Raw genomic sequence first — 27,296 nt, forward strand, 5'->3', positions numbered from 1 at the left:
ATAAATTAATTGCTTTATAATTTTATAATGAAATGCGAGTTACTGATATAAAAGTTAAAACTACAAGGGAAGACAAAGGTAAAGTAGAGTTTAATTATGATAATGTAGTTAAGTTAATTGCTCGCTAAAATAAAATAAATCAAAACACAGAGAGATAGGCCAAAACTCGATCGTACAGGAATGATGTTCTAATATATAATTATAGACGCTAAATTTGAAGTTGAGTGTATTTTATTTCATTTTGCATTTCCCAGTTATTAAAACTAACACAGCGTATATACGTCAGAACTATATTTATAACCAACATAATGCGTAGCCAACATATCGGGGGTGGAAGCCACTTATAAAATATGTAAGTCCTCATTCACCATGTTTCATTCAAGGAAAAACAGATTTACGTATGACATTTATTTCTGTATATTGTATATCTATAGAGATTACGTTTCTTCGCGTCGAATCACGATCGTAATAAAATTGTCATACAAAAGGGAAACCGAACAAAACTTTACAAGATTAACCGGAGACAAGTAACAAGGGTGTAAGCAGCTTATACAAGAACTACTGAGTCTGTCAGCCACGAATTTGAATCCGCTGGGGGCGGGAAATTTTTCAGAAGCCTGCAGCCTTCAGGCTTCACAACTTTAGTGTCGACGTCGGCGCCTTACGGAGCGGTCGTGTAGCGAGATGAACGCTTGCGATCTTTCGTATTACGAATAATTCTGATTGATAATTATGAATGAAATACGTCAGTGAACGGTGCACGTAAAAATATTATCAATATGATGCAATTTAAAAGTTTTAAACTGTTTTCGCAGTGTAGTTAAAGTTCTTGGTAAGTTGAAAAGAAATTTTACAAGTATCGCCTAAATGTTAACTGGTAACTCTTATTTCGTGTTATTATTTTTTCTATTACAAGTTTTTCATACTTAACTTGTTAAATAATATCCAAGTTTTATATTTAAATACTTTAGTTTTGTTTTCTTTAATAGTATAGAAATTATACTAAAACTACTCTCAAAATAACAAAATTACGTATGTGACTTGTAACAACTTTTATCGCAAAAATTATTTGCTCTAATCTGATCTGTCTACGAAAAACCATAACATCATTTCATGAGCGTATCTTGAGATAACGTGATTTATCGCCATCTTGTTCTATGAAAGCTTTTAGATGTCTTCATAATTTTTTTCAGACTTCCTTCGTTAAATTATAATGTCTACGATTTCCTCAATGTTTTATTAAAACGGTAACTTTTTTCTATGGAAACCCGAAAAAAGAATAAACAAGTTACTTTAATATTTGTAAAATGAGTATTCACAAAACAACAAAGTGGATATACTTCTTATGTTACATAGATTTGAAGTAACAATAAAAATTGTTATTCGTGTAAAAACTACGCTGGTAGCTGTGGCACTGTAGCTGGTCTCTGACATATTCTTATCAAATTCTACTTTTACCATTTTGGTTTCACAACGAGACGTTTAACTGTTTAGTTAAAATTAAGTGATAAAATCATTAGTTTTGCGTAAAACGATAACGTTTTACTACATAATTAAGGAACTTATAATATATATTGAATAAATAAAGATACTTGCAAATCCTGCAAACTATGAGAGGGAGAGGGTTTATAGCATTTTTATTACCCATGACATTTGTGGGGTCCAATACTTTTCCTGTTTTCTAGGGGTTCTATGCATTAGGCTTGAGGTTGTAAAATAACAGTTAACGTAACAAAATGTTTTATTTCAACAGTCTACCACATTTTAGAGTATGATCATTTTCTTAAATTTCATATTTTTCTATATTTAACTGTTTCTAGAGTTCGAAAAATTTGTGATTACCTAAACAAAGCCTTCGTATTTATGCGACACTGCCCATTTTTTCATTAGTATAAATAATTAATGAATAAAGATATAGTACAGTGAGATAAATCTGGTTACGAATATGTCCACATTGTCTGAAAGACTGTAAGAAATAATTGAAGTGTTTAACTTACCCCCGAAATGATTATCGTTTTACCAGGAATTGAATGCAGACACCTCCCGGATATATAAATTGCATTACAAACTAACACCACGGACGCGTTCAATACTACATTCCGTTTGCTGGCTTTAAACTTACATTACCGATTTAGAAAATCGAAATAAGTACCGCATGTCCTAATATTCTAGCTACATAATATATACATTTTCAAAATAAATATCTAAGAACTATGCTTTAGTGCCATTAAAATAATGGCTTTGAACATCATTTTGAAGTAATTGCCATGTTTTAGACGGCCACTATTAAGCCAACTATCGTTGCATCGCCCCTTTGGGAGGAACGTCTGCCAGCAGATCTAAAAAACCATTTAATACTGAATAATGTTCTTTCGAGAGTATATAAGAAAAACTGACAACAATTTCATTGTGAGAAGGATCTTTATTGCGAGAGAGGTTTTAAAAGGTTTCAGACGAGTTTAACTTAATGGTATGGTTCACTTAAACCGCTATATTATAGAAATCCTTCAAGTTAATACCGTTTTATTTGTATTGATTTATTTATAGCACTAGTAGAGCTTCTAGATGGTTCAGATTATATGTATAATGGATTACATTATATATGACACAAGCTGAGACTATATAGTAACAGTTGCAGTTGATCAAAGGGAATCAAAATTAACTCAATCAAAAATCCCTTGGATACCTGATGAAAGTCATGACCACAGTCACAGGACTGCTCGTCTCTCGAGTCAATGATGCAACATTATAACCAACTGCTGGACTTTCCGCGACAGGATTCCAAGAGAAATTTAAATATAATGACAACAATGTGGTTAAAATTTCAATAGGCCGCTATAGTTAGGGAGCTGGCGAGCAAAATTACCCTTATTACAGTTTGCACCTCAAATGACAATCTTGTCTTATGCCTTGTCAAATGTCTTCGCATATGGGCCACATCGATCGGTCAGACCTAAGGACTTAAATAGGTAAACTTATGATATAATACCGAGTCCAGAGATATTTTTTTACCAAGGTATGTTATTATTATTGTCAATACAAACAATATATCGAATGTTTTTTTGAATCACGAGTCAAGCGATATTTATCGGTCTGATGGAGAAATATAATCAAATTTCTGTTCCGTCATATCCACAATTGGGTGTTATATCATCCTTAGACCATGTAATTGATTTAACTTTCCTTGCTCATGGCACTTTACTTGAAAGGTCGTGAACTGATTCCGAAATCAAAGCGGAAATGAAGTCTTTGAACAAATAATGACGAATCGGAGACAATTCTTATTCCCAATTTTATAGACGACTTTTGTAAAATTGTTTTATATATTCATATCTTTATAGTTTCGTACATTCGTAAATCTTTAGGTCACACAAGCCCAATAGGATTAGATCATGGTTATGTGGCGATCCGTACTGCAGTGAAGGAAAGCATTGTCGGCAAAGATTTTAGCGCCTTTGATTTTTATATTGAATTTGTTTGTGGACATAACAAATATACCGAAAAATATGTTAGGAAGATGATCAAAATGAGGATTATCGCACAAAATTAAAGTATTTAACATAAACATAAGACTACTTAGAGCTACTTAGAAATGCAAACGAAAAAGTTGTGAAGTGGCCAATCTCTGTTGACAGAGCCAATGTAACGTAATTAGCCTTAACCCGCGACTCATCTAGCGTAAATTTCGCTGAAGTTAACATTAAACGTTCCCTTAATCTCATCGTTATAAAAATGGAAAAAGTTTTGGTTAAAAAATAAATGATTTTTGGTTATTGGGAAATTAATGTATTTTCACTTTATACACATAAGTCTCGTTAAATAAAATAAACAAACGACCCATTGTTACGTGTATATATTTGAAACTATTTAGATACATGATAAAATACATATTTAGAAATCTTTGTCAGAAAAAAACGAAAGTAAAGAAAACCTGAACAATACAGTACAACTATTATAATAAATACTTTAACACTCGAACAATTACGATAAATTCAATACAGCTAACAATATCCTGCTAATACTTCCATGTTCCTAATGTTAGCACTGTCAAAGATAAAATACTCAGAAATTGCAAATATAATGTAATCTTAGTTGGTTATTAAAATAATAGTGTCGTTATTGGAATATATTAAATCAATCATAACTATATTTTTTTTATTCTGCAGCGTCGCCTCTTAATTCAGTCGTAGCATAAGCTATACTTCGTGAAATAATTTTTAAAGGTTCAGTAGTTATAAATTATCCATTATAAACAAAAAATCAAATCTCAAGCAAATCTAAAGGCTTAAAGAACAAATCACTACTTCAATAAAGTGATATTTATACATTAAAAGGCTTCACGTTGATCTACAGAACATTGACAAATTATGTGAGGCTTCCGTTTGATATGCCCTCGGTCTAATTCGTTTAAAACTTGTGACCAGGTTATCTTAAACTACTACTGGACAACTACAAGAGTTGTAAGGAAAGTGCTTCCATGTTGACCATGCAGTGAATCGTATAATGGAAAGAGAAAGGTGACCACAAGAGTCTGGAGCAATAATGATTAAGAAATTGAATAAATGGCGGTACAATTATTTTATTTGTACAGGTATTTGTTTCGTGTTCATCTGTATTTTCAATAGGCTGACGCTCGCTGATGGTGTTTGTGGTCTGGCATGCCAGTCTCCTCACCATGTTTGCCTTACCGTACAAGCGAGTGTTAAATGCGCACATAGACAGAAAGTCCATTTACGTACTTCATGAGCATGAGAGTACAACTCTCACGCTAAAACCTTGACTTTATCAAACGCCGGGTATCACGCATAGTTATATATGTACAATGTAATAATCTAAAAATGTGAACGATATAAAATAATTACATTTTCGTAAAATATTTATTAATAAAAAAAAGACTTAAATAAAATACTCTTAGATTCTTCGTTCGTTTTTGATATTTATAGCAATTCATGAGACGCGAGGTATCACTGTCGTAAGAGTATAGTCTTCACGTAGCTTCTACGAAAAAAATATTATCAAAAATTATTAATTATGCTATAATTTTTAGTTCACATTGGTACTAGGAATAAACTCAATTATGGCAAGTCTAGTGTACGGAACAAGCGGAAAGAAATGTAACTAATACGCTGCAACGCGCTAAAACACTAAATTGTTTGGACATTGGACGTATTTATTCTGAGTGTTTCAGCACTATTCATACATAAACAATTATTTAATTATATTATTATAAACAAGAAGTGCTTTATAAAAAAGGGGACAATCGTGGTCATAGAACTCGAAACATGGCGCGATTTCATCTGTTAAAGGAGTTTTATTGAAATGTGTAATACAAGCGTTAACTATAGACAATATGGCGTAGGCATGTAGGTTACAGAAGAACGGTGTTTACTTCACTACATACGTTTACTAAAGCATAATATACACCATATTATGTTAACGCTCGACGCCAGATGAATTGCATCAATACGCCACCTCCCGAAGATTCACCCAACTCGTTAGACGTTAGCAGTCACTAAAAACCAAAATGTCTCTGTCGTTGAGTGATTTGCTGAATACTCCTGGTGACCAAATACGTCAAGGTAACAAACAAATAACTAAAATAAATAAACAACTCGTCGAGCGATTCTTGAGCAGAGCGTACGGTGGTCAAAAGGTGATTTTCAAAGTAACCAAACATTATATTTGATGTGGCTTGGTTATTTACACGGATATTTTTCAAACAAAATTAGGAGAGGCTCTTTAACCTAAAGAGTTACTAAAGCGGACGTTTTAATTAAACATCAATTACCTCTTGATGAACAAGTATACTTATTAACTTGTAAAATAAATTTAATATTACTTTTATAAATACATCACTATTTTCGTTGGCAAAATATACTTTTATCTTATTTTATACTAATAGCCTTCAACATGTTATAAATCAAGTGTCCAACACGATTCTGTTCCGATTACTATAATATATCTTGTTGACTATTTGCAAGACGTATGAACTAAGGAGGAAAAGATGAAAACAGTTTTCTTTACAAATATATAGGACACATTCGGAAAATTTCCATACATTTATATCACATATTTTTCGACATTTGACTTCTGAAATGGTTATTATGTTCGATAGAAAATCATTAGACCTCAGATTCATATCCCGGGCCGTACCGAATATTATGATATCAAACGCCAATTATCCAAGAAAAACTTTAATGGTACCTTTACGTTGGTAGTTGTTTCTATATCCTATTACACCTATAGATATTCGTGCTATAGGGTAATAGGACACTGATTTCTAGCTTAAATAACAGTTTCAATAGGGCTCATTACATGTTTTAAATGAGGTGATGTTTTTGATGTGTGAATGAGTTTAGGTGATAATGAATGTGTGACAAAGCCGATAAAGTGCACGATTGCACGCAACAGCTTTGAACCTCATCAAAGGGCAACCAGTGGTGTTTGGGGGCCATGTAAATCAGTTGCTGAGTATTCCCGAATGTGCACTAATCTATTCATTGACGACCTACACTCGATATATCCGGTTGAATGCGGATAATACTGTTATTGCCCATTCAAATCGGAACTTTACGAATAAAGCGGTACAAAGCGTTTACTTGGTAAGAGGTTATCGGGCTTACACGCTTAAATTAACATATCCAGTAATTTGTTTATTTCATAATTATAGATTGGAAAACCCTTAGTTGTGATTGTCTATGTGATAATTTATTTATGTATTTCGTAATCCTACAGTTAACATACATTATATATAACAAAAAACAATTATACTCAAGATATATACTTACAGATGGATTCGTAATATTTACAAATGGAAAAAATAATAAAACATATTAAATACATTTAACTAGGTAGTACCTAATTCGGCTGTGTTGTATGATGATGTGAAAGTGAGGGTACGTTCATTAAAATTTTAATAAAAGTACGAAAACACAGGCTACCCACCATTATTACATAAAAATTATAAGCGACAGACACAGAAACTACAAACACTATAGTCTATATAGGCAGTAGTTTAAATTTCTAACTGATATTTGCAAGGAATAAATGCAGCGTTATTTATTTGTTTGTGTTTAATTATTAGACGAAAATTAATATCCTATCGTTTACCACACCAAAATCTACAAAATCTCTGGACCGTGCCATGAAATATGATCGGGTTACCGTCAATTTAAAAAAATCTTTATTTCGTTTAGTGCTGAACAAGTTTTGCTTTGAAATGAATAATTTAAAATATCTGATAAACCAAAGCATAAACTTGTTGAGAGGCATATTGAAAACTGAAATGGAAATTCAACATTGCAATGCCGTACAAAGTTAAGGAAGTTACATCACTGCACCGTATGTATTCAAATGTAAGTAAATTGAGCATTGTATTGAGATTTACTTAGACGGTTGACACTACGTGTCCTGCATCGATGACTTTTACAACATCGAATGTGACTTAGAGAAATGGTTTTTTATTTCTTTACGTATAAAAGTACCTAAAAAATAGTGCTATGTGTTGAAGAAAGGAAATCTAAAAGATGTTGTTTGTTATGGTTAGTGATTGTATGTAATGTGAGTTTTGAAACGTTAATGAAAATTTTGTTATTAAGAAGGTGGTTAAAGATGAAAGGGCCTCTGAAGGAGCAAAAGCGTTGAGCAAATGAATTGCGTTTGGGTTGCTTGTATGTAGGTGTGCTTTGTGTATGTTGTGGTGTGGTCGGTCTTTGTATCCAAAAATATGTCTAACCGTTAAAAGTTTTGTTTCAATGTACAATTTTGATGTTTATGTATATTATATATAGGATATATAACAAACATCAAATTTCAGTTTAATAGAATTTTTTAATGGCACGTTTATTGCATAATTATACGCATAGCACAGTACAAACAATTGCCTGAAATTAGTATTAAAATACCTTGGAATAATTGATTATGTCTTAGATGTTTTCGTAGTTTCGCGGTTAATCAGTCTTGGGAAAATTGGCGCGGCCTAAGCGTTCATTACGATATCATAATTCAATTAAAAATCTCCCACAGTCTCGGGCGATTTTGTTTACTTACGAATATTTTTGGCCCTTTTAAATATATCATATATTTGCCAACGTAATTTTAATGAATTTTTTTTTTAAGAATTTTTGATTATTTTTTGTCAGATGAATTACGTATTGAATTAGTTAAGTTTGTAGTAAACTATAAGGCACTTACATTCTTCTCCTTGTGTTGATAATATTACGATGGATACATTCAAGACTGGATCGTGAACTTAATCTAATGTGAACATGATCAGACCCAGATCGGACCGCGAATGAACCGTGATAGAGAATAGTGTAGATCCAGCCTAACTAGTCGGCGTGTGTCTTCTACTTCTTAATAAAAGAAAATTCTTAAAGAAACATATGCGATCTGAACCACTATAAATCGTTGGGCCACCAATGGGGGTAATACATTTTCAACTCAAGTTTAATTAATCAACACAAATCTTTAAATACGTATTTAAATATTTAAATAAGATAACGAATGCGAGGAGAAATGAAAGTTGAACGGAATTAATACGGATTGAAACGCAGCTGTTGCTTTCTGAGTGATATTCGCAATTATTAAAATAGCTAAATTATTACAGTTTGATGAGTTCAAAGTCCTTGTTAATACTAGATTTATTTATTCTTATTAAATAGAGCATTATAAGCAAGAGCTACGAAACAGTAACTTGTCAAAATATATTTTTGATTCCTACAAACTTTATCTTCGTAAGAAACGAATGTTAACAGTATTGTACAAGTGTACTTCTTTTTTAATTGTCAATGTCTGCCGAAGGAAAATACATTACTGAATAGTTAATTGATTGCCAACTTTACATAATTATGTTTTGCAAACTTCATGAGTATGTGATTTCGCGAACAAAATTACTGTAATTTGTTTTCCGTTGGATTAATTAATGACCTCATTGATTTAATGCTGATGTCCAAAGTAGCAGATTAAAGAGTTATCCTGGTTTAAACATGAAAAATTGAGGGCGTTTAACCAGCTATTTAGTATAATATATATACCTATTTTTGATATAAATAACTGGAGCTAAAATCCTTTATACTGAACGACTTGTATTAAGAATTTTTCTACACTGAAACTTAAAGAATGGGACACTGTGACCTTAAATATGAAATATGTTATGTATTTGATCTTAATCACTTTATTGATTAACTATTAATTACTTAAGATGTCATGTGGTTGGTGGAGGTGTAATGGTTGCAGCTCCTTACAAACATTGTGTAAAAAAAAACCTTGGCGATTAAAAACAGTGGCGGAGAGTTTATTGCCAGTTCTTCTCTTCCGTTCTTAACCCTTGAAGATTTTAGATTTTTTGTTTATAAGCATTTAATATGAATTCCTTTTTGACGTTTATAAGTGTACATTGTGTTACCTAATTGAATAAATGATTTTTATTTGATTTGACTTGGTCCTTATAACGTATTTCACCCAATGATAATGTTTTCCTAACTATCAAATGCAGTACGTTTGGCTAAAATTTCTGAACAAATTTTTTGTTAGTTGTAATTTCTCATTTGGGATCAGAAGGAACAAGGAATAAAGTAGAATTGTTGAGTCGCCTTTGTTAAATTATTCATAGGAATATTTCTTATTAATCATCCATAATTTATGGGAACACTCGTCATAGAGCCGAAAATTGAACGAGTATTTGAGACAAGACCTTAGATTAATGAATCCCAATTTTGGTACAAAGTTATAAATTGAGACAGATAATTAATATTTAAAGCGCTCCCGATGCGAAACCCTAATCTGAAATATTTCATTTTTTAATTCACTCAATTTCTCTGGAGACATTCTCTCTCTCAGGTACATCGAGATTTTTGTTTTATGATACACGCGAATTTAATGTTTACATTTATGACATATTATCTTTGAACAGTACACACTTGTTATATATCGTTTAATACGATATTTTCATATATGTTTCGTATGTGTATAAACATCGTATAAATCATACATAATTGGAAACCCTTGATATTTTTTAGAAATTAATATGACAGTGTCTTTTCAGTTTATACATAATTTGTTCTTTACTGTGACTACTTGTGTAAATCAGCCCAGTACGTAGTGCATATATATGTTTAGCACATTTTTAACTTCAGAAAGAACAAGGAGCGAAGTCCATCGGAATTTCAATAAAAAGTTCTCAATTAAATTGGATTCCGTAAACAGCCCATTGACCGGCACGAAATTCGGGATCGCTTTAAAAATACGTTTATTGAATATTTGAAATATTATAGGGCTCATATTATTTTTTTTAAGTTTTATTAGATTTTTAACATTATACTATTCCTGTACAACGACTGGGCTATATTACTTTTTCTATCTATTCATCGTGACACATATTAGAATAATTATTATAAATGGAACAATGGAATTATTAGTTATAATATTAATATCAGTTATAATAATCATCCATTGAACAGTTTGTATAATGAAGTACGATTTGAATAATAATGTTGAATGTGTAATGAATAAAGCATTGTGTTCAAATTAGGACTAGAGATCGTCGCTTTGTACATCCTACTAGGAACTCAGTGATCGCAGAAACTTTTACTAATAATAATTACAAATTTTAATAAAACTCCCTTAACGAATCCCAAAAATGTTTGAACGTTTTTGAAAAAAACGAGAACAAACACGGTCTAAGCAAATTATATCAAGTTTAAATTAGCATTTTTTCATCTGTAAAATTGCTATAAAAGTTACTTTAACAAAAGCTTTTCGTAAAAAGCTCTGGAAGGATTCGCCATCCTTGTTATTATACAGTGAAGTGGCTTTATAGCGCCTTATTAAGTTTTTCTCTGGCATCAAGCAAGCATTCAAAACTTTTTCGATCTTACGAACTGTTTACAAAATCATTTTATGCTCAGTAACTTTTGTGAATTTTGTTAGTGCTGTTACCAAATCGTGAATGTATAAGAGTAACTCTTAAAAATTATTAATTTTGTCGAATACTTGAAATTGTTATATCTATAGAAGAATATGTTAAATTTTCCAAGGTTTCCTAACAGTTTCGAGAGACATATAGCAACCATTATACCTCTTGTCGTTTTAGTAATCATCAATTATGATGTGTGCTTTGATAATGTGACCATAACTAATGAACAGTGGCCAATAATCAAACAATAACCACATTAACAATTCTGAATACATTCACACAGAAAGCGTCAAAATGGTAAAGTGCTTGGTATAAATTCATGGATATTCTAGATTCTAAACTGGTTAAACATAAGCTCGTTTGGTGGCATCGTACTTGAATAATAATCAAATAATATTAATCAGGAACTACTGTGAACACTGTGTACAATGCATTGTCGTAGTCCTGGTCTGTAAAGTGCCTTCGTCAAACGAAAGCTGAAGCATATTTGGGCAGACAAGATTCTGCATCTGTTGCATGTAATTTTCTACAGACAAGTGTATGCCTACTACTAAAAATACTTAAAATTCAAAGTTTAGTCGACCTTATCGACTTTTTGAGGAGCTTTAGGAAAGATTATGAATTATTTTTTACGTAATGATATGGGTAAAACATTTATTCAACAATCTTAATATTTGTCTTATATTACATTCTGGTTGTTATTTATAAAGATACCATGACCGGTTTTAAGATCAATAGAATCTACTCGAACTCTGTCGTAGCTGGAAGGCACTGTTTGACGCCAGTTAAGGTCTACGATACTCAAAGCTGTTTACTAATGCCACGGGATAAGTTTGCCAAAGGTGTATTCAAGCAAACTGCTTAGTGAGACTGTCTAACTTGATGCATTGGGCAGCTTTGTAGGTATTTAAGTTTTGACCAACCCTATTTCTTATTCAAAATCAGCTTACAAAAGCCAATAAAATAAATACATTTTGTTATTTATTAACGCCAATTACTTATCGCCAACATAATCAACTGAAATACGTAATAAAATGTTAAATTCTGAAACACAGCTACATAACTAGTTCGACATTAAGCTTCCAAATAAGATGTATTACGAGTATAATTAATATCTAATTATTGAATACACCAATATACGAGTATGTATGTGTGTCACATAATTAAATAATATTTCTTAAATTGTTATTTCACGTTTCGGTACTGTCAAATTGGAGTAACTTGCTGACGCGTTCCGAAATTGTGTCAAATCAAATTTATTCTCTTCACATAATATCAGTTACGTGTTCATTTGTGACCGTGAATTATCAGCATCTTGTGAAGTTATGAACTGCTTGTCCTAGCTCAGATTTTGCAGGAAGGCTTTATCTACACGTGTTTCAGGATAAATAGAGATGTGTAACAACTACAGCTTTGTGTTAGCATTTTAAAAATGATATTCCATTCGAATTGCGGTCAAATATAACGTCGCTTTTCAGGAAATCGTCGTGCCACTCACGTTCTGGGCGATGACAGATGGACGGTCTATTGTTACATACTGAATTTACACCCGCGAAACACGTCCGCATTGTGTAAACATGTACTCTGATTAATTGGAATAATAGATTTAATATTTTGAATTGAATATAGTGTGTGTGTTTTTCAGTTTACTGATTTTATAAAGAAAATACAACATATGCTAACTTGATCCAATCGAAAGCCCTGTCACTGAACGGATGTGTACTCACTCTAAGTACAGGTAGAAGCGACTGATGAGAATAAGTATCATAGCTTGTATCGTTTATTAAATTAAAAGCTGCAACATTAAAATGTATTCACGTATGTATTATATGCAAATAAATTTACCCAGATTTTGGCTTGTTCTTAAGAAAAAACTTAAATGTGACAGACCCTAGCTCGTCACCGCAATAATTTCTATGGTTCTTGGCAGTGTGTTGCAAAATCTCAAGCAAATTGAGAACATTCTGGAAGCTTCATAACTTTGGGTTGACGGTTGGCCGCTACCCAGAAGTAATAATCACATAGTTTGGATTATTTACTCATATTAATCTCCAGAGGAAACATTTGGCTTGAGAAATCCCTTTGCACATAATTAGGTTTCAGTACCTGTCTCTGAAATTGCTTAGAGATAATATAACAATTGAGAAATATCTTGGCTTAAGTATAAAATGATTTTCTTAGACTATTTAAAAAATAACAATCAAGCAGAAAGCTTTTGTAACTAGTCGACTTAATTGTAGGTTCCGCTGCATGTTTTTCAAATAATGAGATAAAATCATCGGTACCGTTTGTTGCGAAACTACAATACTTTGTAGTTTTATTATGATAATTATGCATGTTGTGTCCTTCGTTAGAGTAAAATAAAATAAAAAAATGAATTCTAGATTTCATTTTATAATAAATTTACATTTTTAATGTTTGCTAAGCAAGAATGGACAGACTTAGAAATAAACTTGTGACAACACTAACAGCAATAAAAGCGACTAAAAAGCGGGTAAGCGATAAAGCTCAGAACCACGATAAATTGTATAGGGACATTCGACTTATAGAACATACCATTAGTGCTCGTGGCCAGTTCCTTTGTAATACTACGTGACAAACGATGCGATAACATAGCTGGAATGGTCACAACTTTGCGGTGCGTTTTACATAGGTCGCGGTCAGCGCACATGCAAATGTATTGTGACTTACCACAACTGCTGAATTTAAGTGGCTTTATAAGTGTATGAATAAGCATATTTGCTATCATTACTTTGAAACATTTTCTTTGTTAAAATTATAGAATTGTTTTACAAAAAAATTACCTCTTATTACGAAATCGCTAACGATTTAAATATTTTATAGGTTATAAAATTTAGTCAATTGTCAAAGACAGTTTTGGTATATAAAGCCATTTAGTAAATAACATATTTAAAAAGGTTACATAGTGTTCATGAAAAAAACTATAGGTATTCTTTATTTAAAAATAAAAAAGTAATCATATCACTTTTTTAAATAAATATTATCTTGTAAGATTCGAATTCTAAAAATGGCATGTAACAAGCAATTTGAGCAAATGCCAAAGAGATATGCTAATGTCGACATTGATTTTCCATCTGGTGTCGATATACGCGTGTGAAAGGTAGTATTGTGCTCCCTTTATTCCGATAATGAATATTTAATGTATTCCCGTACAAATGATACCGAATAACGTTATCTATAGAGATACAAATTGCGACATTCTTTGTTTATTAGCCCTTGAATTTTTTTTATAATACTTTATTTTAGTAAACTAAAGACGATAAGACTATACTGTTATTGTCTTACGTTTCAAAACTTGAATGATTATATTTATGTTTAAAAGCAAATCTTAGTGAAATAAAGGTTAATACAAAATTAAGACAGTTTGATTTGCTTGATGATTCTAATATCTATTAAGTAAACCAATCCCTGACGAATGTCATCAATTTTTGGGAAAAATTTTCCTAAACCGTACCCGGCCGACAGGGTCGACGCACGACTTTATATTTGGTTAACTTTGATAACTAAATCAATGTAAAAATCAGAATGCTGACTGTAAACGATAAAACAAAAAACTTAGCGATTAAAAAGAGTAGCTGAGAATTTTTTGCCAGTTCTTCTCTTCTATAATGTAATGTAATGTGAATGTAAAATTAGAAGCCTTTAATAAGTTTTTCTTTTTTTTGACGTTCATAAGTGTACATTGTGTTACCTATATGAATAAATGATTTTGATTTAATTTGAACGAACAAAGTAGAAGATTTTTTTATATTTCGTATGTTATAAAGTCAGTGGTCAGGATAAAGCGCAATCCTGATAAATAGAATATAGGCGCTAGCCGTAATAATAAATGTATTGCGTGATACAGAGGGAATATCGAATTTATCATATCCCCATATTTCTCGACTGGAGCGGAATACATAATCGTAGGTCGACAAGGAAAACTTTTTCTTTACAATGTTTTCGCTATATGTGACAACCGATCGAAAAAGTTCACTTCATTCCACGTCATAACTTTTCTTCATTTATTTCTGTACTTTAATGGTTGACGTGACAAGCGTATACAATAGTTGTAACAATTACTCACCGTGCATGAATATTGTACATATACAAATTGAACTAACAATTACATATATCTGAAGAAGAATGGAACTTTATGAAACCTGGGTTTATCTTAAGTTGGTTATTGTTACCTGCTTCACGCGATTAAATTGAGAGACAAAAGACAATCTCTCCCTTAATAAATAATACTTAAATGATAGTATGATTATGACACATAGTACAATGTATTTCCTTATATTCAGACAAATACAGCGTAAAAGTTATAATAAATGTGTGTAAACGTCACCTAACTCATTGCGAATTTGTAAGAAACTTTTCACATTAGAATATTTAGAATGCTTTCGTGCAACTAACTTTAATAGTTTTTAATTTTTAACTAGGTTCACTCGTTCCACTATATTTTTTAAAACAAAATAAAGAGAAAATATTTGTAATTTTATATCGAATAAGTCCATAACTCGGTAGTCCGGTGACTGATTTCACAATTCTTATCCCGGACTAATATAGGCTATAAATTACAAATAAATGTAATAAACAAATGTCAAGGTAGGCGAAGGCAGAAACAGGCCGCGAATATTTAATGAAAGAACTTAAAAAATAGAATTAACTTTTAATTCAAGAATAATTTAGTGGTGTAATAGCAACGACAATACAATATTTGAGAATCAGAAGACTGACTTTTAACATCATGCTAAACAACTCATATAGATATACTGTGAAAAATAAGGAGGTAGAAAGAAGTCTATCCTCCTATATTATTATTATTATAGGTATTCCTGATACCACATCAAGAAGGTCAGGAAATTGTAAATAGTTTGCTTAGTTAACAAAAGAACTAAAGTATTTAAAATAACAAAATTGCTTAAGAGTCGACAATTAACTCTCTGTCGACTAGATCGACTCTAAATCTCACCACCTTACTCTGAGTTCTTATAATTGATAATTCTGTTGTTAAAAAGAAATCGTATGACGACGGTTTTTTCAATCCGTTAAAATGACCTTTTTCGTCAACCTTAAATCATTTTTATTCCCGTGTTAAGTAAAACATTTTTCGTGAACAGCATTAGGTCAGTGTCGTAACAAGCAACTGTGACGTAATGGCGCGTTAACAACTTAGAAAACCTTAGAATATTGGCAGGCTTCCAGCTCAGTGTTGTCAGTGACGCCACTCTAATTAGATTTACTCAAGTATCTTAATCGTGTTATTCTTGTTAGGTGTTCGGGCTTTGGGTCATCCAGCGGATTTCTTAATATGGGATTTCCTTTTAATCTACGGATCAATCAAATATCACATTTTCTTTATGTGACCCCTAAACGGGCTGTAGAAACATTTCTGCGTCAACATCAACAAATGCAAAAGAAAAATATTAGTTACTACAAGTGTTTGAGATACATAATTTTAGTTTCATAAATTTTAATGAGGGTAATCTAAAATGTTTTAACTCGGCCGATCGTCACATTTTTTGATTGACTTACTGCTTTGTTTCACTCGGATTGTGTCTGACGCGTTTTGCTTGATTACCTTTTTTGCCAATTATAATTGTTAGTAGTTACGTACTCTATTTTATAATTATCTAGTAAGTGTTTTGTGCGTTTTGTGACTATTGTAAAGCAAGATGGGTTATCAGTGTAACCTCTCTTATTGTTCCCAAACTAATACTATTTCTCCATTTCCTTACGACTGACAATTGTGTGCCTTTTTTATTTAAAAAGGTATGTACTCAGGACTTATTATTTTAGTATAAAATTGTGTATCGACGTCCCTAGAACCGTTCTTTGTGGTACAACATGAATGTAGCTAATATAATTGTTAAAAGTTCTTATCAACGTCAATAAAATTTAGTTTAGATTGTGATTACTTTTATATTGGTAAACAGAAAACGCGACTCTTCACAGTATTATTATTAGTTGGTTCTTAATTACTAGCTAATCAAAAGCAAGAGCATAGAACTTTTAAGCTAGTATATTAAACGTAAAAATGAATAACAATTTCATAAGATTAAATTCAAACCCTTACTAAAAATTACTAAATTTTAAATCATATACCAGCAGGTCACCCGTGCCCAGGCAGGCGTAAGTTAACGTAGAAACATTTTATAATTTTAATTCCTATTTGAATAATTAGTCTCGTTACATTTTTACGCGGTTTAATTTCTATAAACTGGTTTAGTTAAATGTATTACGAAACCATGCAGATCCAACAATCCATCTATTTATGGGAACAAATGTTTACATGGGTAAATCGTTAGTTATAGAATTACTGAATTACTAATAATGATAGACTAGATAGAATAATTTTAGATATAAATGGACTTTTCGACACAGTTTAACAAACACATATGACCTTTTTATAAAACTTGGGTTGAAATAGTAGTCTGTTCGTTGCTATGGTTACCGGTTACTTTTTTCCCATGAGACAAACACTAACATACCCGGTGCTATCTTTAAATCTAATATATACAATTCTCGTGTCACAATGTTCGTTCCCATACTCTTCCGAAACGGCTCGACCGATTTTTATAATTTTTTATGCATATTCAGTAAGTCTGAGAAACGGCTACTATATATCTTTCAAACCCCTCAGAGATAAGTATTTTTTTTAGTTTTTTTTTTTTATGATACAGCATACAAAATACATACAACCCCTAACATTCACCCCTCTACGATCAACCCCTATTTTTTATTTGTTAATTAAAATCTAATGACTAGAACTGTGAGGTCAATATAGAGAAAAATCATAGAAAAACCTAAAAAGGTAGGCTAAGTAAAATCAGTCAGTCAATCAGGGCAGATAGTTTATATATATTATTAAGGTACGTACTCGTATGTGCGTATCCAATTTAACGATGACATTTAATTACTACGCGCATATCTATATATATAAAAATGAAACCCGTTTTCCGTTGCCACGGCATAACATGAAAACGGCTTGACCGATTTGGCCAATTCTTTTTTTTATAAAACTCTTTGAAGTACGAGGATGGTTCTTACGGAGAGAAAAATTAATAAAATTGCGTGAAAATGTCTAAAACGAACACTTTTCCATATTCCCATACATAATATTCGTAATAATACTTAAAAGTCAATTTGGACTTTAATACCATATCATAAAGTTCAAGTGTTAGTGGAGGGGTTCCGGGAAGGTAAATTTTTATTTTTTGACATAATGTATTTGTTGTCTTATCAACTTTCTTTTTTTTATCTTATCTAGACCGGTATCCCGAATAGCAGAATAAGTATTAAAAAAAATAAAGAACCGACTGTTAGGCGGTACCATGTTCGCCAGGCCAGCTAGTTAACAATAAAATCGAACAGCAAAGTGAAGGCAATATTGCTCTCCTTATACCTATAACACTGTGCTCGACGCACTGATGTAAGTTATGACTCTCATATTATGAACACAACCTACACTTTTATATTCTCATTCATATAAAACACTCTTTCATTGCACTTTTATATGACGCTTTTATTCCTTTGATGTGAGAGTTCATTATAATATGTAAAGCGCACTTTAAATTTATTGTTCTAAAGTTTAATCTGCATTTAATCTATGATTTTTTTAAATTATGTAATAATTGTTATTGATAGTTCATATGAACTATATAAAAAAGTGCGTGCGTACAAAGTACACATGTCAGAAGTGAAACTTCATTGGCAAACTAACTTTTAATTCTTATTCATATTTATACAAATCTAAAACTTTAGATTTCCGGGAGTTAGAGGGAGGGAAAAAAGAAGATAAGTCAGTAATTTAATGAATTTAATTGTCATTATAATATTAAAAGTGTCGAAAATAATACAAATTATAAATTTAATTTTTAAATTTATTTCTTCGATAATAAAAACACGTTGCATTTTAATTTATAATTCTTCATTTGAGATTTCAATAAATTACTTTGCATAAAATATAAAATACTAATATTTTAATAAATTCTCTTTACGAAATTTAAAAAAAAAAAATTCTATAAGCTTCTCGCCCTTCTCGCCTTTGCACTCTCTCTCAATCGCTATCTCCTTTTTCTTCGACAAAAATGCTGCACTTCTTCGTGACGCTAATATTATTATTGGGTTTCAGCCGTAAAAATTTTACCCTCATGCGCCTAAAGACGTTTCACTTCAAAATAAAAAGTTTACTCTAAGAAAAACATAAATAAACATGGCCACGTTTATCACTTTAGATAGTGATTTTTTAAATGTGATATTGGTATAGTAGCTTATTAAAAAAAGCTCTATTTTACTCAAATGCAGCCACAAAAACTGTATAATACTTTTAAAGTCATACGTTTATGAAACTTGCCAGACATGGCCTTTAGTAAAATATGGTGTCGCTAGGACATAAAAAAAATTCTTACGAGCTTATCTAATGTGACGTTGGGCGTTCAATTGTGGCTGCCAAGCGTCAAGCCAGCCAAGTACATGAGGCCAAGTAGATCGTATCCCTGACCCATATTAGCTTAAATTTATACTAATATTATTAAGGAAATATTAATTATCACGTGGCTTTAATTTATTGTTGTTTTTTTAATTATATATACTGAATATCTTATAATGTTATAAGGTTAGGCAGTTCTTTATTGGAATAAAAACTTTTTAAAGTTATAACTGTGGAACTTGAATAGAACGTCTCTTTATCATACAATGAAACTGATTCAGCAGAATTAACTCCAACACTGCGACTTTATTATTAGCCTAGATTTTCAAGTTGAAACAATAGACTTCTATCAAGAAGAACAAGAAATCTTAAATTCAAACCCTTATATCTGTTCTAAAAGTTGTTTTTTTCACAGCTTTATTTCCAGCCTCTAGGCTCTTTACGTATTCGAAATTATGTTGCTAGTACTCTCCAAGTTATTCTACATAAACCAGTGTGTGACCTAATAAAATACGGTCGCGGTTAGTATTTCAATACTATTTAATAGATTTGTTTCTGCGTTTAAATTATACAAAAAAAAAGTGGTTTCATCATATTTTTTCCAAATATTTTTTATTGACAATAAATAAAAAGTTAAAACAAAGATGAATTAGGAGAAGATAGCTTTCTTTGATTTTAATTAATACACATAGGTATTTTATTACTCTGTTATTAATAACTCTTCGAAGTAATTAAAGAAAATATGCCGTAGAGTAATTTCTATATCTTCTCTTCACTTTTAATATACTTCTCAATTGTTAATACCAGTACAGTTTTACCAAATCCTAGTCCTAAATTAAGATTAGACTAAAAATGTGAAAAGCATTATAAAACCATATATAATTAAGATGCTTTTTATATAAAAACCCAGAAAATTTATATCTTTCAATTAAAAAAGATATTATTATAAAATAGTGCTTAAGCAACCTATTTTCTTTGATCGGCGTTAATTTCCTTGCGGAAATAACGTTCGATGTTTCGTAGGAGAACGTATACAAGTTTTTTAATGTGTATTCGTGTTATAAAATCTATTTAGAAGATAAATTTCTTGCTACTTTGATTAATTACTTGTTATTTTTATAGTCGGTTAAGAATAATGAGAAGTATAATTAATATTAACTTAGAGGTTCATTGCTGGTTGCTCTGCAGCCAAATACGTGTCAATCATAGGATATCCTGTGTCCAGAAAAAGGATGTCTTTACCAGTATTGGTCAATGTGTTTGAATATGTATTCAAACACACGTAGTTGTCTTAAATATTATTAGGTTAGCGTCTCATAAAACCTGATATTCTTTCTAAAATCCTAAAGTTTTCTCTTATTTATGTATATATCAGATTTAGAATATTGTATATATATATTGTATGAGAAAACTGTCAAGAAAATTCATAGAGCATAGTTTAAAATATATTATATCTTTCTAAATATACTTCTACTGTACGTGTGTATGTCACTGGACTTCTCATAAACAGCTGGACCGATTTGAATATTTTTTTTGTATGCGTTTCTGTAGCACCTGGATTATTATTATTAGATGGTTAAGATTCACAAATTAGCCCGGCAGATGGCGCGGCTCTGCAGTCGGTACTTTCATAGTTTGTTTAATATCCTAATCGCTTGAAATATCATGCAATGACAACGTCTATCGGGTCCGCCAGTAGATTATAAAGATATTTACCATGAGTTTAAATATAGATTACTATTAATTTCGTCATAAATTTACATGTTCATATTTAATTCGATGTAATCCAATTTTGCGGGTGTAGGGTCAGGATCCAAATATTGGTCATCCATTCTTAGAAGATCAAAGTTGTTAAGCACAGTTGGCGCACAGACGAATTTCATACAGCCATTAACCTAAACAAATTTATTGTATTAAGGAAAATTAATGACAATTTTGCTGAAATTTCAAATATAATGTAACTAAGATGATATGTATGATTAATTACGAAACGGCTATGAATTCGAAGTACTTAAATTGGAGGAAACAAATTTTTTTTTCTAGATTGTCTTTGAGTCAAATAAAAAAAATTTTAAATCTTGAAGTAGTAATAAACTAAAAAACTATATTAGTTTGATATAAATCTTAAACAATAAACTCAAACAGCATTGCAAAGTATACTCGAATAGTCGCTTCATACTGGCACTGCCGTCGTAGTTCTTCCGTTAACGCTTTTTAACTTCTTATCTTTTAATGTCAAGGGAGAAGAATCTTAAGTAGGGTATTCCTGAGTTAGAACTTCGACTTAGGGATTTTTAAATAACTATAATATTAGTTACTACCTGTAACGCAATTTTTATTCAATTTGTATATAGAAGATGAATGCTATTTAAACTATGTAATGTTCCCTGAGCTTATCCTTTTTTCATCCCAAATACGCTCTCGGAGCGCTGCCCAGGTTTTCCTTACAAGAATGTACTATTGTGCTCAAATTATTCACTCGTGCAAAGTTTCTGTAAATCATTGGCATATAATACAAAAATTAACTTCAGTGTTTAAAAGAAATGCTACTTTCAGTCCATCAATTTACCTTTGTCTATAACAGTATGTATTAAGAAAGAAACATATCAGTAATAAAAAAAACAGACTTAAAAAACCACTTTTGTATCTGTAGAACATTTATTTGTATTCAGGACAACCTCGACACAGATAACACAAGAAGAATTTTAAGTCTTATTGTATTGTGCTCGAGTTTAGGCTGTATTTACGGCTAGCCGACTCATTAAATGAACAATTTCAGCTGTGGTGGGATTATTAAACCAGAAAGCCTTGCTAGACACGAGAAACGTTATATTTAACCTCGTTGGAATTTGTATCTCTAATTGTATTTTACTTATTTACGATTTATATTAATCCCGATTGTATCTGTTTTTTAATCATTTTCTTTCGTGGCCAAGTTGATGATTAGCCGTCTATACCTGTCACATTTTAATTCTACGAGTAAGTGTTAATTGTACACCTACATGTACCGGGAAATTGATTGGTTCATAGCTGGGTTTTGAACACACGGCTTTGGGTTTGATAAGTGCGAAGCTTCTAACAAACTAGTTCAAACTATTATTAAAGTGGTTAAATGGTATTTGAAACTTCTCCCAAATATCTGCACTATTCACCCTCGCTAGGTAACTTATCGCCCTTCCTTCAATTAGATAAGGTAGCCAAGATTTAAATTGTCCACATTTACTTTCACTTTGTGAATGTTTGTCGTGTGTCTGCTGTGCCATCGTAGCTCTTACACATTGATCCGATTACGATACGATTTTTGTTAGAAAACTGACATGACCGCCGTTTTCTTAACTACACTTTATGTATTCAGAGTTTTAAAGGTCATCGGTTCTTGTTGCTAGCTGCGCCTAAAAACTTAGGCGCATAAATTATATTTAGTTAATTTTTATTTAGTTTGTTCTGACATTTGGAACACCTAGTACCTATGTATGTTAGTTTCACTGAGCTAGTCTGATGATGGAGTAGTCGGTTGCCTGAATTAGTATATTTACTGCACACTCTCTGGGCTTGGTGTGTTGATGCAAAAATAACCTTTCCTACTAAAAGTTTTACAATCATCGAAGAGATAATATAGTTAGTGCTTAAAATTGCTTTAAGATGGCAAGCATCATAGATTCCGTTAAGATGATTGAATAGATGAGCTTCCTGCCCGTTTGCCTCCCTATTCCATAAAAAAAATATACGCCACGTTAGGGATGTTTGAAGGAATGGAACTATAAATACTATTTTATTACTTTAGCTCGTTTAGTTTGCACAAGTATTCACCTATTTGTTATGTTGATAGCTTTTCAAAGTCAATTTGAGAGAACTCTTGTTTGACCTATCACGCCTGAGGCAACTTACTAAACTTATAAGTAACTTTGGTATGGTATACTAAACATATATTATAAATGAGTTTTATGGTGTGTCTTGTGGTATGTAACAATAATTTTACTATGTAATTTATGGGCAAAAAGTAGGCAATGTACTTTCCAAAGATCTTAATTTGTTTATTTACCAAAATTTATCAAATATTCAATACATTACACGCAACACATAAACTAAATAGAATCAAGTTTCTGGTTATGATGTTATTTACTTTTGTTGCAGATAAGGAAAGTAGTCAAAGTGGCAGTACGAGACCGATGTCGACCGTATAACAAAGTGATATAGCAAAAGAAGAAACTTTTCATACAGTCGCATTGTATAGATCTCAATGCCTTGTACAAAAAATCATTGCGCTGCTCCTCGCAGGCGCCGACTATGTTTGACTCGACCAAGGGTGCATTGCTAGTGGCGCCCTCTCTCGCTAACAGCTCGTGCAGCTTGAACGGTAAAGGCTGGCCATCGACGTTCCCCGCGACTGGAGATATCATCAAAGCCTTCTTCATATTTGCCTTGTCTATGGCAATCGTCTTTTGTAACCTAGTCCTCATCTGTGTTCTAAATAATAGAAGATATGTTAAGTATATAGAGAATCAGGTAAGTTTATGAAAATCATCAAAGTAATATTTAAAAGTTCGAAAAGTGTGTTTTTTTTTTAATTAAGGATAATATATTTTTACAGCCACGATATCTGTTAACCTCACTCGCATTGAACGACTTATTTACTGGGATTTTAATAGCACCTGTCGCACTTCTGCCTGCCTTATACAAGTGTTGGCCTTACGGAGAGATATTCTGTCAAATTCAGGTATGATTTCCAGCAGAGAAGTAATAATTCTTATAAGGGCGACACTTACACGTAATCTTAAAGGGTTTAAGGAATAAATTGCATGATACGCTGTTATTAATTTTACATTTCAAGAGCATCAAAGTGTAATGTAGTTAGAGCGAAGCGGAGCACTGAAGTCCCCAGTAAACCTTATTTAAACAAGAGACGAGGAGAAAATGAGTAAAGTTGTCTTGAAAAAGTTTAAAAGTAAGCGATCAGGTTGATATAATCCTCTTGCTCAATCATAAAATAACGTAGAATTTTCTGTCAAAACAGTGCTCTAATACGAAACTCATGAAATCCTTTTGATAAAATGATGGATTAATCAACACAAAGATGTCAGATAACAATAAAAGCCATTGTGATGTTCTATTCAAGTCACGAATTATTCAGTCAAAAGATTAAATGCGGATAAAATGTTGGCGGAATCATCGGCAGACAATAAAGCGCGTAAACTTCTATGGTTACAGTTGTTAAGTTAACGTTAATGGCTAACGATGACCGAGCAGAAACTCAATATTTCTTAAAGTTTACGCTTTGTGAAATTACGTTATCCCTTTCTTCCACGGACTCTCAACTCCCTGTCAACGGAAGCACAACGCAGCCTTTATATTACGCAAGATGTGGCCACTTACTTCCGTAATATTGTTCGTGATTTCTACTTCCAACGTCGTGTGCCATATTAGAGAAAGCTGTAGGGACAAATTTGTATTACAGGCTCTTCTACGGGGAGCTGTGAGTCAACAGAGTGCTGTTATTCTAGTCTGTATGGCGATAGACAGATATTTGTATTTGTTACACCCGAGCACTTACCATAAACACTCCAGCAAAAAGGTAAGCGGAAAATAATATTTTTGTTTACTCATAGAACGCGAGCGACTATTGTTGTTCGTTTCCATCAAGGAATAACAAATGAACGTAGAGAAAAGCTCAGTAAGTAAGGAACTATGTATCTTTCTTACTATGATACAATATAGACTTTATTTTATTAATAACACTGAAAAGGCCTGTATACTTTTTGATAAATACAAGGGAAGATTGCTAACATATACTACTTCCTTGAAGTAATAAATCGCGTTCATAAATACTACGAGATATGAGTCAACCTCTCACGTTATTTCCTTTCAGGGCTGCGTCCTAGTTATAAGTACAACGTGGATTCTATCCGTTTCCTTGTTCGCGATAATGGTGCTACCGAAGTCGGGATATTACTTTAATGCCACTGGTCTAATGGCGTGTGACGTCTTCCATAGTCGAGTAGCATTCAGGTACAGTCTAACATACTAATATTCTTATTACAGATTTGATGGTCCTCTTTAAAGGCAACAAATAAATCATACATATTGGTTTAATTTTGTTATAAGACTAAAACTTTTCCAGAATTCTCTCCTGCTGTGCCTATTATTTTCCAACCACAATGGCTCTCATGTACTGCTACGGATCCGGGTTCCACGTAAGCAAAACGAGGGGGAAGTGTGAAGATCCGCGGCCAAATGGATTAACTCAGACATGCACTAAGACACACATCGACATTGAGACAGTGGTAAAAATAATATTTACATATTTCTTGAAATGGTTTTATGTGCCCTTTTGAAATAATTTTGTACACATTCTTTGTAAATTTGAATCATAAAGAAGTTAAATCACTGTACAATTTTAAAGTTTGATATATTAACCTAGTTATACTTATGATTGCTTAAAAATGTTGTAGTATTATATAGTGGTTTAAGAAAGGCAAATTAATTTATTTATAGCATATACAAGCGCCTATACGACCACACAGTGTTAGTACATCACGTACTATGGCGGCGATGTCCTTAGGATTTATTGTTATGGTGACACCGGCGACGATACAGGAAGTCGTCGCCGCTTGCACTGGGTGTAAGGTACAATCGGATTGCTATAGTATTTATATATTTAGTTTTAATGTTTTCAAGATCAAAGAATATCAAGATATAATATTTAGATTTCATTATTACGAGTACTATTAAATAAGATTAATTGAATAAAGGTATATCTGGAGACAAGTCAATGCTTGTTAATTTTTTTATTCTTTACAGGTTCCTCCATCGTTAGATTTTATCGTGACGTGGATAGCCCTAAGCGATAGTTTTTGGAACCCATTCCTCTATTGGCTCCTAAATAGTCATTTTAGACGAATAAGTAACGACCTCCTGCAATATTACGTAAGATTTTTTGTAGATATATTTATTTATTCCTTTCTAATTTATCCTTATGAACTTAAATTTTTCTTTTTAGATTTGCTGTCGGAAAACGAAGTCGTTTCCAGGTTACGACAAGCCTACGGGATGCTGCGGTTCTCCCGTCACATCTGACGGTTTACATTCTAAAGGCGAGTTCGAAGGCCTTCGAGAGAAGTATTGGGGGGAAATTCTAGAACGCACAGTATCTTCGAGTTCCCTACATGCACTTCAAAAAGCCTGCCATAGAGATCCTATACGCTGTACGGGCTCATTTAAAGGCTACCATGGATCATGTAAGCATGGATCCAGATTTTTTGACGGCTATGGCCCTACAGAATACCGGCATTTGGATAGATCAGCATTTCAGGTCGAGTCGTGCTCGAGACATTGTAGATTAAAAAGTTCAGACATGTGCCTATTTAGACCTGGTGCCTTTGAATGTGGTCGCTCGAGATCGAATTTGAGCCTCGACGAAGGTAACTTCAGCAAAGCATGTAATAACAGACATTCAGAATTGTGAGAGTTTCGAAATTGTCCGGTTTTCGGGCACAGAAGTAATAGTGTAAGTGTTTATCCCGGGGTAGAACATTTTAACTCTAATATCAAATGGAAGTTCAACGACTCGCCGTGTGACGATGACAACTTTCCGAATTTGGAACATAATTTAGATAGAATACGTAGTTTGAGTCATGAACGGAGCTTTTCATGTGCCAAGGAAATGGAAAATTTATTACACGTTGAAGTTAACGATTTGACTGAGGAGGATTCCGATGAAAACAAAGAATGTAACGGAGTGCACGAGACTACGGATGACAAAATTGAGTTTAATGGAACACAAAAATTTTCTAGACATTCGTCATTATCAAATAGGGAATTAGACGTTATCAAAGAGAGTTCTAGGAGTTCGAGTGATACTGAAGTGACTTTAACCCGATGACTTCCAAGAGTCACTTTCGATCGGGCAATCAATGTTGTGCATTTGAATATATCTCCAACAAAGGCACG

General features: G+C 32.3%; 1 protein-coding gene across 2 annotated transcripts; it reads left to right on the top strand.

The window, feature by feature from the left end:
- The first annotated feature begins 618 nt into the window (after nucleotides 1-618).
- LOC125052658 (trace amine-associated receptor 1) lies at nucleotides 619-26,945 on the top strand. 2 transcript variants are annotated; one of them, XM_047653620.1, is made up of 9 exons: nucleotides 619-832; nucleotides 23,484-23,855; nucleotides 23,941-24,066; nucleotides 24,805-24,921; nucleotides 25,216-25,355; nucleotides 25,468-25,630; nucleotides 25,842-25,973; nucleotides 26,148-26,273; nucleotides 26,347-26,945. In XM_047653620.1, exons 2-9 carry the CDS (start codon nucleotides 23,637-23,639, stop codon nucleotides 26,809-26,811), a joined length of 1,488 nt encoding a protein of 495 aa, XP_047509576.1. In that variant the 5' UTR covers nucleotides 619-832; nucleotides 23,484-23,636; the 3' UTR covers nucleotides 26,812-26,945. The 2 variants fall into 2 exon arrangements, with proteins under 2 accessions (XP_047509576.1, XP_047509577.1); XM_047653621.1 differs by lacking the exon at nucleotides 619-832 and adding an exon at nucleotides 16,458-16,690.
- Nucleotides 26,946-27,296: the final 351 nt, after the last annotated feature.

Source organism: Pieris napi, chromosome 9, assembly GCF_905475465.1.
Source record: "Pieris napi chromosome 9, ilPieNapi1.2, whole genome shotgun sequence".
NCBI classification, from domain to species: Eukaryota; Metazoa; Arthropoda; class Insecta; order Lepidoptera; family Pieridae; genus Pieris; species Pieris napi.